This window comes from Vitis vinifera, chromosome 11, assembly GCF_030704535.1.
Source record: "Vitis vinifera cultivar Pinot Noir 40024 chromosome 11, ASM3070453v1".
Lineage (NCBI taxonomy): Eukaryota > Viridiplantae > Streptophyta > Magnoliopsida > Vitales > Vitaceae > Vitis > Vitis vinifera.
Window position 1 is genome coordinate 18,648,388 of NC_081815.1, and position 12,574 is coordinate 18,660,961.

The 12,574-nt window shown below is 30.0% G+C and overlaps 1 protein-coding gene across 2 annotated transcripts; it reads right to left on the minus strand.

The window, feature by feature from the left end:
* Positions 1–4,151: 4,151 nt before the first annotated feature.
* LOC100254758 (replication protein A 32 kDa subunit B) lies at positions 4,152–10,493 on the minus strand. 2 transcript variants are annotated; one of them, XM_002268685.5, is made up of 10 exons: positions 10,210–10,493; positions 9,510–9,620; positions 9,337–9,434; positions 9,196–9,237; positions 8,976–9,053; positions 6,908–6,986; positions 6,735–6,818; positions 6,574–6,650; positions 4,630–4,698; positions 4,152–4,542 (listed from the first exon to the last, which is right to left on the minus strand). In XM_002268685.5, the coding sequence occupies exons 1-10, from the start codon at positions 10,312–10,314 to the stop codon at positions 4,458–4,460; spliced, it is 828 nt and encodes a 275-aa protein (XP_002268721.2). In that variant the 5' UTR covers positions 10,315–10,493; the 3' UTR covers positions 4,152–4,457. The 2 variants fall into 2 exon arrangements, with proteins under 2 accessions (XP_002268721.2, XP_010656840.1); XM_010658538.3 differs by having other exon boundaries at positions 6,735–6,824; positions 10,210–10,488.
* Positions 10,494–12,574: the final 2,081 nt, after the last annotated feature.

Here is a 12,574-nt window from a genome sequence, read left to right on the forward strand (position 1 = left end):
TTTGAAATCATTCTGCTGGCCCATCCATCTGCCGCGTGTCATTTCTTTTGCCCCAATTCTACGTTTTTATTTTATTTTATATTTTTAGAAAATGCTAAGTTTACCAATGTACTACAAAATAAAATTCCCAAAAATATTTATTATGACGTTTAAATGAGATGATCGAAACGAAACTATAAAAATATTATTAATGGATATCCTAAAATCATTTGATTAATGGTTCTTCTTTTATAAATATAAAAATATATTTTTTTTTATATTATAGTTCAAACTTTGTTTTTAATAGAAAAAGAGTAATTTGAATGTCATTATGCAAACCTTATAACAAATGTGATAAAAGTATAAATACACGAATAACAAAACTTGAAAATATATATTTGATATGATTTGATTAATGGCTATATTTTTTATATGTATTGAAAAAAATATATTTTTAATCAAAGTCAAACTCTTGTATTTATTGGATTGTGAAACTTGAATCAGTATGATTGCGCTTCATTTAAGATGTTGGGGTCAAGTTGTGGGAGTTAAAAGGGATAACGTCCCGAAAATTTTATTTTAATTTTATTTTATGTGATAATTGATAATTTGTCCATATAATATATTTAACCATTTTTATGATTAGGGTTTTATTTTTTATAGAGTGAGCGACCATAATTGAGAGATTTTTCTCAAAAGTTTCATTATTGTTACTTTTATTATTCCTTTTGATTAATCAATTGTTAAGTATTGGTATACTATGTGAACATAAATATCAATATGATCACATTGATCATCCAACCGGTTAAAAACCTTAGAACAAATGTGATAAAAGTATAAATATACGGATAATAAAACTTGAAAATATATACTTGATATCATTTAATTAATGGCTATATTTTTTATATGTATTAAAATAATATATTTTTATATTAGAGTCAAACTCTTGTATTTATTGAATTATGAAGTTTGAATCAGTATGATTGCACTTCACTCAGGATGTTGGGTCCAATTATCTAGTAAACTTGTAGGAGTTAAAAGGAATAATCCCTGTTTTTTTTATGTGATGATTGACAAGTTTATCCATATTATATATTTAATTATTTTATATTTAGGGTTTTATTTTTTATTCAGTGAGCAATCGTAATTGAGAGGTTTTTCTCATTGTTTTTTTTATTAGTACATTGTTGAGTGTTGATGTACCTTGTGAATATAAGGACCATATTAATCATCGAACCGTATTAAAAATTTTGTCTTTTTTTTTATATTTTTATTTTACAGAAGGGTAGTCCATCACATAGGGTTGATTTTTAACGAGTATATATAAAGAAGGATTGTGGTTTGAAAATTTTGATAATCAATTTTGTGAGTACATTTTTCATTTCTTGGTCTATGCTTTGTAACCTATTAAAATTGAATTAAACTTGAATTCTAAAATGTTTATATTTTTTATTTGATTTTAATAATTTTTTTTGTATATTCAATATTACATGCATTATATAAAACATATTAAAATAATTTATTATTATCAAACCATGGTCAAATTAATTTTTGAACACATTTATTTCAAACTAAAAATTTTAAATGTATTTTAAAACTTAAATTTAAATTGATTTTATTGTCTTAAAAAATAAATTAGATTTAAGATTTAAATTAATTTACATCCAATCAATCATACATATAATTTATTCAATTTAAACCTTAATAAAAAAATTTTGAAAAAATCATGACTCTAATTACATAGAAAATAATATAAACAAATTGTGTGATTTGACATGAGTGATGAATATATTTTCTTATATGAGGAAGATAAACACAGAGGTAGAGAAGTTGATGAACCCAGGGGTGAGATTAGAGTAGGAGGCATGGAGAGAGGGTGCTGCATTAGATTTGGTAAGAGTAATGGGCACCCACGTGCATAGAAGACACGTGCACCATGCAGTATAATTGTACTTTTTTTAATAATTATTAGTAAACCCATGCCCACGTGGCAGTAGATGCTGTGGATACCATGTTGTGCTGTCACAACCCCTTCATAAATATATTATTCTTTCCCCACCCCGTCCATGCCACGTGTACTACAAGATATTTTTTTTAAATATTGTCCGTACAATGGTTATGTAGAGTATCTTTTTGTACAACATGATTTCCCATTAAATTAATCTAGTTATGTTGAATCGTAGGAAAGTAACCCCAAAAAAAAAAAAAAAAAAGGGTTATCCTAAAAAATGTAAAAATAAATAAGTAAAACTAAAATTATTAAAAACTCATTTATCTTCAAATTATTTAATCGAAAAAATGAAATAAAATAAATTTGAAATAGTACAAAAATATTGATTTTAAATCTATCTTAACTTTAAAATTTTTTATTTTTCTCAAATGCGCTGAAAATCAAATATAATGTTAGAAAACAAAGATAGGAAGAAAAGAGTTTGTTCATGCATGTGATTTAATAATAGAAAACTGTTTTTAATTTTTTTTAATATTATTTTATCGTAATTCTTTATAAATAGTTTTTAAAAACAAAATAAAATAAATAAAAGTTATTTTTACCATTTCTTTTTTTAAAAAAAAGAAAAACATAGACTCATTAGCTATGTTTTCTTAAACTTGTTTTTAAAAATTATTTTCAAACTAAAAAATAATTTTAGAAGAGAATTTATTTTATGAATATTTTCTTTAAAATAAATTGTTTTTGCTCAAAACTGGGGAAATAAGAAACCCAACTTCACCGACAAGAAAGGGAGATGAGAAAAGTTAGGTACAGTGACTCAGTGACTCAGAAGTAGTCCCAATATCAAAGCAAAGTGCACATGAAAATAACAACAAAAATAAAAAATAAATAAAATAAAAGAGTTAGGCAGCAGGCAGAGGCTTGAGAGGCGGATAGGGCTAAAAACCCTTTTACACCAAGCGACCTCAAAAGCCTGAAACCCAAAAGAAATTTGGATAAAAGAGATTGGCAGAGAAATCGGCGGGAGTGTGTTTGCATTTGATTCCCTCACTTTTCTTTCTCTCTTGCTTGCTTTATAGTTAAAAATAAATAAATAAATAAAATAAAGTTGGAAAATGGGTGGCTTTTTGTGTGGGCATTCCACGGTCAAACCATGGTTTAAAAGCAATGGGGGGATTTGCAGTCAGTGAAAGGAATCATTCCTCACGTTCATCTCTCTTGTCTTTTTTCTCCTTTATTTATTATTATTATTATTATTATTATTATTATTACTTATTAATTATTAATTATTATTACTCCATCATCCTTTCCTCCCTCACATGACCACCTCTTTTATTTATTTATATATATATTTTAAAATTTATCCACATTCTGTGTATGTGAATTGTGTTGAAAACTTGAATGTGATCTTCTCTGACCTAACATGTTCTCTTTGCTTGCTTCCTTCTATTTCTATACATCCACTTTTCTAATAAGTTATTTTTAAGTTGAATAAAAAAATTTATATTTATTTGAATAATTTTATTTAAAAAATTTATTTCTTAGTTAACATTTGCTAAAACTTAATATTTATTCCTTAATTATTTAAGTAAACTTTAAATTAAATTATTGAGTTAAAATTAATTACTTAATTTTTATTTAAATATTAAATTTATTTGTTAAATATTCATATAATAAATTTCTTAAATAGAGTTGTTAATGTACTTTTATTAAACATGGGTAAATGGGTTAAAAAGATTTGATATTAACAATAAAATAATTATTTCAACTTAATATTTAGAGTTATTTTTTTATTTTAAATTATAATATTAAATTATTTTACCAAACATATTTTCTATTTGATGACTTAAATCAAACATCAAAGTCAAAATGATTTAATTAGACCTAAACCCTAAATTATCAAAAATTACAAATTTAAAGAATTGAATTGTTTTCAAAAATTGCCTTAAAACTATAATCAGTCGATGTGGTTCAAAATAATTTTATGATGGTGGTTTTAAGGCAATTTTCAAACAAATTAAAACCACATTCTAACAAGTTGAAAAACAAAGAGTGGTTGGCTTTACAATTTCACTCAATCAATGACTTGTTTGGTGAATCGATGGGACTCTTTATGCTATCTATCAGATCAAGTCCAAATTTGATCCATTTTTCAATGGAACTGTATACTATTTATGGGCATGGTCAAACATTCGAATGAAAATCTCGGTATCAAATCTGACTCTTAACAATCATAGATTGAATTTAAAATTTTAAATGCCTTAAATCAGTTATGAACCTAAACTAGTTTTCAGACTTAATACCATCTGCAAAAAACAGATCCATAGAGCAAGTAACTAGTATAATGTGAATTCATGCAAAAAAAGTTTTGATCTAAGGCAAGAAAACAGATGAAAAAAGATCAATATTGGGAGGCACCGAGAAAAGGAATATACACGATGACCTGGTTGCTGAGTAGAATTCCATGTACCAGGTTGATGTCACCTTGAGCATCGGAAATATTGAACCCATTTTAATGGAGACGTCAACCATTGCCAGTTGACTTGTAATGCCATTCATCAATTGTTGAGTAAATCAGGCCTTCCTCTTCGAGTGATCTAATAGATTCCCTGTCAAACCCAGATCAAATAATAATAATAAGTAATAAGTCGTGGATGTAAATATAAATCTGACTAGATTGCTAGTAAAGGAGATACATGATTTTATCGACTGGAACATTTAGCTGTTGGGCAAGCTCATCCCGGCCTACCCCCTGGTCTCGAGCCCTGAAACACGAGATAATCTCAAGATATCACTAAGCAGGGCATGAAGTTAAAAGTTCAGTCAGAAACAAAACAAAGACGAAGGGGCCAAAAGAGGTAAGAATGGAACGTGCCTAAATGTAAAGCAGGAATAATTAAAACCGATCATAGATTTTCTTGTGTTCATAATGATTGCATCAAAAGTTTCACCATTTTAAAAATAAAATAAACAAATAGACAAAATCTAACAATTTTGGGCAAATGCCACAATTCAGATATTCTTGAACTTTATATAAAGACGAATCTTCTGATATTGCTGAATGAATATAGGATTATCAGCTAAAGATGAAACACCCTGACCAAATTATTACAACTTCCTAAAAATAATAGAAAAAATCTAGAACTTGATGAAAAGAATATAGCCAGCATGCATACATGGCTATGATAGTATGATAGGTGTCTCAGCATACTTCTCCATGAACAAAGGTTCTGATCAGCTATATGTCATTGTGGGAACAGTGTATACAATTTAGATCCTACTTGCTTTGATAAAATAGCTAGATAAACTAATATTGACACTGGACATTTTCATTGTGGAAAAAGATATTTCACATCATTCATCCATTTTCTTGGTAACATCTATTTGATTAGACAATATATATGTGATCTAAATCGTCATTGCAGAAAAAGATTATCAACATCACCCACCCACCCACCCACAGGAAGATCATATTTTCCTGTAAACATTAAGTCCCAAAGTCATGAAAATCAATCCCTTTTCTAAAATGAGTTCCTCAATGAGACAAGACAGTCTTGTACTTCGACTCTCATATTAACCTGTAAACTGTTCATAAATAAATGATTTGATTCGGAACTCTTATATGTCCATCCAAGGTCCAATATTTCTTGTCCTTCGGCAACAATGGTGCCATATCCCAAAACGTGAAGTTCAAAAGCAGGAATCTTTCTAATTCCACATGATTTTGTCTTTCCTTTTTTTTTTTTTTTTTTTTTTTTCTGTTTTTTATATTTTGTCATCCACAATGTCCACAGGCAAAGAACTTGGCCCTCTGCAAGCATAAAAAGGAATATAATTGAAAAGGGAAAATATAGCAAGAGAGGAAAAGGAAAAAAGAAATGGAAGAAGAAAATATGAATATTTATATAAAATGCATGATTATAAAGTATCTATGTTATATGAACTTGAGCAAAATTATTGGGTGCTAGTGTACATCTAGGTCACATCATTTCATCCTCAGACCTTAGGACACTAGAACACAGTCTAAATAACCTAATTTTTTTTTTCTCATGCCATACCTTAAACGAAATTGAAGCATACATCTAAAATACAAAGCCAAATATAGGTTCTTCACTCATCCATGCAACAAAGAAACAGATTCTAAGTCTCAGGTAACTTAGAAATAAACTAGCAACTTGTCCATTCCCTTTATTGATCACACATCTGCCAGACCAATAGGCATGCCAGACATATATATAACACAAACTCTTGCTATATCATGTCTGACACACGTACATATCATATTTTGGAGTGTCCATTGTTAGATAGTGTATAGTTATTTCAGTTATTTACTTTTCCTTTTCTTTCCTTATTGTATTGTGGGTCCCACTAACATGTATATATATACCCAAGTCCAATGTGTATTATTAACAGTTTTTCAATAACAAAAATTAGGGATTCTCCCTTTTCTCTCTTTTCACATCCATATTACATAGATATCAATATATATCTATGGGTGCTTCTTGGCAACATCTCTTCATCTTTCTTAGAAGTTTGCTATCAGTGTTCCATGTTGGGTCATACTGGTTAGAAGGAAATAAAAGAGATGGACGAGAAAAACACACTAAATATTTTAAAGGGTTGAAGTTATGATAACTCACAGGGACTGAGGTTGCTGCAAATAATCTATGACCAGTTGATCAACGCCCTTAAGTCCAGCACCATATTGCCCAGAGAACTGGAAAGGTAAAACTCAGAAGGCCAGCAAACAAATCAATCAAGAGATTACCGGGTATTGAATTCCAACAGTAAAGTTTCTTACTTGATTTGGTTGAGAAGCTTGGTAACCCTTTAAAGGGGTACCAATGGCCGGATTTGTAACATGGGACTGAGTAGGGCCACCAGCCTGTACCTTTTATCAGCATAAACACAAACCAGAAAAGAGTATATGAATATGCATATTAGAGCACACTGGCAATAGTTTTAGAATGCTACCCGTGATTTAGTGTTGTAGATATGCACATAGATACACTCAATGAAGTGGCTGGCAATCTCATTAAAGTCAGTCACAGGCCTGAAAACCACAGCCAAGTTTGAGGTTTTGATACTATGATTTAGAATCATCACAAAAAACTCACATGAGTTGTCAGCATACTTTTGAGAGAGCAAATATAGAACAGGGTAATATATCCAGCACAGCATCCACCATATACATTTCTAATTGGTGTCAACATTACAAATCTTTCACCATCATGCAGATAAATTCAGCTAAAGTTTGTAATAAATAAAATAAATTCACACCAGGAACCTCTACATCTTCACATGACATGGTATTAAATTACCACCTTCACATCCTGGTGGTTGTTGCATGACGACATTGTGAAAATTCTCCAAGATTGCCAGTTTCATAACTGACTAATGCAATTAAGGAGATATAGATTGCCAAAGAAACAAGTATACGTTATCATCACCCAGAATATATATTGCAGTAATGCATGCAGCACAGAAGTTTTAATTCTAGCTTCATGGTTCAACTTCATACATGCAATCCAGAACTGGGATGTAACTTGATTTGATTTAGAAGCAGAACTTCACCAAAGCAGTTCCTTGGATTTTCCAACCTAGAAACTTAGCTCAATGAGATGAATTGTGACGTAGGACTGCCCTATGGTCGTTGTCTACAATCAAACAGGGTGGGCTATAGCCAAACTCTTGTCTTATCATATTCATGTAATGTAGCCAACAAGAAATCTAGGAACCTTTTAATGGGCAACCTTGTGCAGCGCTTCAGAGCTGTCATGGGTTCACTAACACCACAGATACCCCAAATAAATCTGCCACAACCTTAAAAATGTCTTTGCAACCCTGATGAACAGGCACACCAATTAACCTGATCTAATCTTTCTTTGGCAGCAAACATCGTCTAATACAAAATGCCCCAAGAAAATCATCAATTGAAAGTTTAGAGTTCGTACATTGAAGAAAGGAAGGTGCTTCCTTAAGAACCCTAACACTTCCACCTCTGAAGAAAAATTAAATGAGTAGGGCCACACCTGACATATGCAACTAAATGCCACTTCACAGCATTCAAAAGTCATTCTACATTGAAGATGCTATGAAAAATGCTCTCAATTGTATCTAGATATTGGTTTGAAACTTCCCTATAGAGACAAATAACACATCATCATTCACCTATATGATCACTTCAAAATTCAACGGCACACTTTCTCAGCAGTTCAAATGAAACACAATGATTCTAACAAAAGTGGTTTGATTGATGTAATATTTGGAAGACCCAATATCATAATCCATATCAAATTGACTTGCTACCCAGCTGTATTGATTCAAACTATAAATGAAAATTTAGAAAAGCAACCACGAGATACAGAACACTAGTAAAAGCATCGTGTGAGGCTTATTCATGCTTCAGTAATGGTTTATAATGAAACTTGTTATATGTCTTCCCATGGCACACTAAGATGGCGTTTGTTTTTTTACTTAATTCTAAATAGAACCTTAATACTTAATAGTATTAAATATTAGGTTATTTGTTTTTGTAGTATTTTATTTCTATTAAGTATTAAAAAGTAAAAAAAACCATTGTATTATTTTTTCTATTTAGAAAAAGTCATATATTCTGACTTTTTCTATTTAGTAAAAAGTTTATAATAAGTCATGAAAAAGTAAAAAAACAAACAATCTAAATTCTAAAACTAAATGGTTTTCAGCAAAAAGCCAAAAAAACAAACACCACCTAAAACCATAAATGAATTCAAAGAAAAACAATTACAACCTGGAAGTGGTTTGGAGAATTGCATCATTGCAAGTATGAAAAATATTTGATCCAAAATTTCCTAATCAATATCATGAACCTATCAAATAAAACCAAACTGCCCCACAAATCACAAGACAAAAAGATTGCAAAAATAATAAAGAAAGAAAAAGGTGAACCCATGTTAAGGATTATATAAAGTAGAAAAATTCATTTCAAGGACATAGAAAGCACCCAATCTCAAAATGATCCAACAATAATTCAAATTTAAAAGATTATATTAATTAATACCTAATAGAGAAGACATTTAAATGCCTTTTACCCTGAAAACCCTTCAAGTGTCCATGAACTCGAACATACATGCCATCTCTAAGATAAAGGAAAAAACAAATAGACAAATGAGAACCATGATAAAAATAAAAAGGTTTCCTTAAAACAAAATTTAGGGAACATGATATTTAGGTTACAATAACGAGCAAAGAGCTGTGACTAAAGCATATTGGGAACATACAGAATTCCTTCCATTTCCTTTGTGTCTACAGCTTCATTGACCCTAAATACACAGGAATGTGCAAAATTAGAGTGGAATCAGCAATTAAAATAACAGATACCTACTTGAGTCATAATTAAGCGACCAATAGAGGAAATTTACCATCTGTTACAGTCAATACGCCCTGTTCCATCATCCAGCATAAAACCAACATCAGTAACCCTTTCAGCTTTGTTGAATACCATCCCCACAAGTGTGACCTAAACACTTTCCAAACTCAAAAACCAAAATTGAAGCAAACAAGGACCAGAAAAATCAAATTGCAAGAACTCTACATTGTTCACTTCGACACCATCAATGAGAAAATTGGATTTATCATCGCTTGAGAGAAAAGCTTCACTTATCTGCTTCACGGTCAAGGGAAGCAACGCTTGTGTATCCCGATTCTGCAATCAAATACAAGAAAACCCTAAAACACTGGTTGGAGAGAAACTGTAGGCAAAACACAATCTAACCAGCCTGAACAACAAAATGAGCTAAAATTGCCAGAATTTAATTTTCTATTTCTTTTCCTCTGTATTCCGTGAACTCCATTTGGTCTATGAGAAAAATGAAAGACAATAAACGCACGAACTCAACCAAGCATAATACAACTACCTAACCTTATTCGCTCCAGTTCTTTTTCATTTATTATAAACATAAACGACAGAGAACATAGATTTTCAGAACTCGTTATCTTTTCAGCTCCTCGTTTTTTTCTCGGGAACCTAACAGAGGGTAAAAGACAAATGAAAAAAAAAAAAAAGCCCGCTGCAACGCTGTCTGGTTGATGAGAAATTTTACGAGAATAAACATCAACATAACCGAGCCTAGTACAACTATCTGACCTCATGCACTCCAGTATTTTTCCCCCCTTTCTCCATTCTAGGTTTTAAATTGTCGTTTCCTTTCTACTCCGCAGTTTTTCCAGGAACCAAACAGAGAGTAAAATAAACAAAACCCTAAATGGAGAACGATGATGATAGGAAACCATACTCTGGCAGGAGAAAAACCAGGTTCGGCGGCCTGAGTGGCCTGTGAGGGCATGAATCCCCCGCCAGAGAAGGCGGCGTTGCCGTCGAATTGACTGTGGGAATACATCTGTAATGAAGTGTGAGATCAGATTCCGATGGATCGGAGTCGCTCTGTTTGCATAAAAGAACGGTTCCCGCCAAATTCCCTTTCCTCCTGTTTGGCGCCTAGGAAAATTAGAAAAAGGAAAATGAACCGCCAGCGGGGATTCGGAGAAATATGAGTTAGAACTTCGAACCTAGAACCTTAGAAGGGCATTTTCGGAAATATGCCTTATAAATATTAAATAACCTTTAATATTTTTAATATTAAACAATGCTTTGTAAACATGATAAATGTTAACACAAGACTACTCAAATGTAAAATTGATTTTAGATTAAATTGAAAAATTAATTTTTCAAGAACTAAAATTAAACAATAATAAATTTATTTTCAGAAAATGAAGAAAATATTCATGTTATATTTTTAATGTTTTTATTAAAATATCTATTATATTGAAAGAGGGAATTCTTTAATATATCACTATTGTACTTGGTAGGTATCCTATAAATCTATAATTCCTGATAAATTATTAAAAAAAAAAATCAAAATATTTATATATACATATATAATTTAATATTATATTGTTATTATTTTATAATTTTTTATATTTTTAATTAAATTTTTATTTTTTATTTTTATATTTTTTGATGAAAATATACTTATGTTCTGGGTAGTGTGTGAAGCCATCACTATTGCATCAATTTTTTTAAGAATAAAAGAATTAATTGAATGGGGCTCCGTGGAGTAGTAGTTTATTTATGCTACCATGATTTGCATTTTAGGCTAATTATTGAGGTGTAAATATATAATAAAAATGAATACATAATTTTTTAAAATTTAATGAAATGTAAATCTATTTTAAATTTTTTTATTTACAACGTCAAGTTAATAGTAGAAAACAATCGTTTTAAAAAAAAATCTTTTTAAAAGTTTTTTATTTTTAGTTGTTTTATCAATTTATTTTTATTAACTCAATAAAACATGTTTTCATTTTTTTATTTGTTTTAAAGAACAAAAAACTATTTTTAAAAATTAAATCCCTCGTTTCTAAAAATACAAAATATTGTTGTTTTAAATTATTCTCAAAAGCTATTTTTTATGACTGTTTTTAAAAAACACTTCCCAAACAAACTATCTATTTGTGTTGATATTGATTGTGTTAGTATCCATATAATTTGGATTATTTTTTTTAAATGAAAACATGTATTAACATGATGTATCTATGATTAAAATAAATGTTTTCAAAATGATTAAGGGTTTACCATTTGTACCAATAAAAATGTTATTGAAATTAAATATAATTACACATATTTAAAAAATAATAATTTAAAAAAAAATTATATCCATAAAAATTTTAAAATAGAATAATTTTTTAATTTAAATGAAGTGTTAATTCAAAAATTATTTATATATTTATAATATAAAACACTTATTAATTAAAAATAAAAAAAATGGTTTTTTATTTTACTTGTTTTAAAAAACTTCTTCAACAAAAATTGTTTTCCAAATTCAGTTTACAAACACTTTTTTTTTTTTTGTCTGAAAACATAAAATACTGTTGTGGACCCCGCATTTCGGCTCAATGCGTTTCCCACTCGATGGCGAAATCGATTTTAATTTTGAAAGATTGATTTTATATTGATTAAGAAAAATGACTTAGAGTCGCCACTTATTTTTGTTTTATTTTTAAAGGGTAAACAAAATAAGAAAGAAAAACCCTAAGTGTGACTCCTTGTTTTGAAAAAGGTGGTCTGTGAAAAACCGGATCGAGTTCGGGGGTCAGGTTACTTATCAGGAAGGTACGGTAGAGACCGTAGCACCCCTCTAAGTCCCTAAAAACGGGTCTCTACTAATAAAATGAAACAATCATGGCAATTGATGAGGAAATCAATGAATATCCTGAATGATCATGCACATATGAGAATCGAAACATGTATAGTGAAGTATCAGGAGGAGAGTATATGCGTACCTTGGCCACGAGCCACAATGCGCTTTCAAGAAATGAGATTAGTAAATTATCAAATACAAATTATAGCTCATACATATCGGAGTGCAAAACGAAGCTCAAGCAAAATACAGTAAGCACGATAATTGACAATCAAAATGGGCCAAACATAGGGCCCCCAACAAAGCCCGATTTATTGCTCATGAGCTAATCTCACAAATCCCGTGTTTTAGAATTATGAAGGAATCACTATTGCTTATGTAAAATCAAGAAGATCAGAAGATTATTTAGGAACTAAAGTGTGATTAAAAACTATTCGAGTGAAAACTGAATTATTGGAGC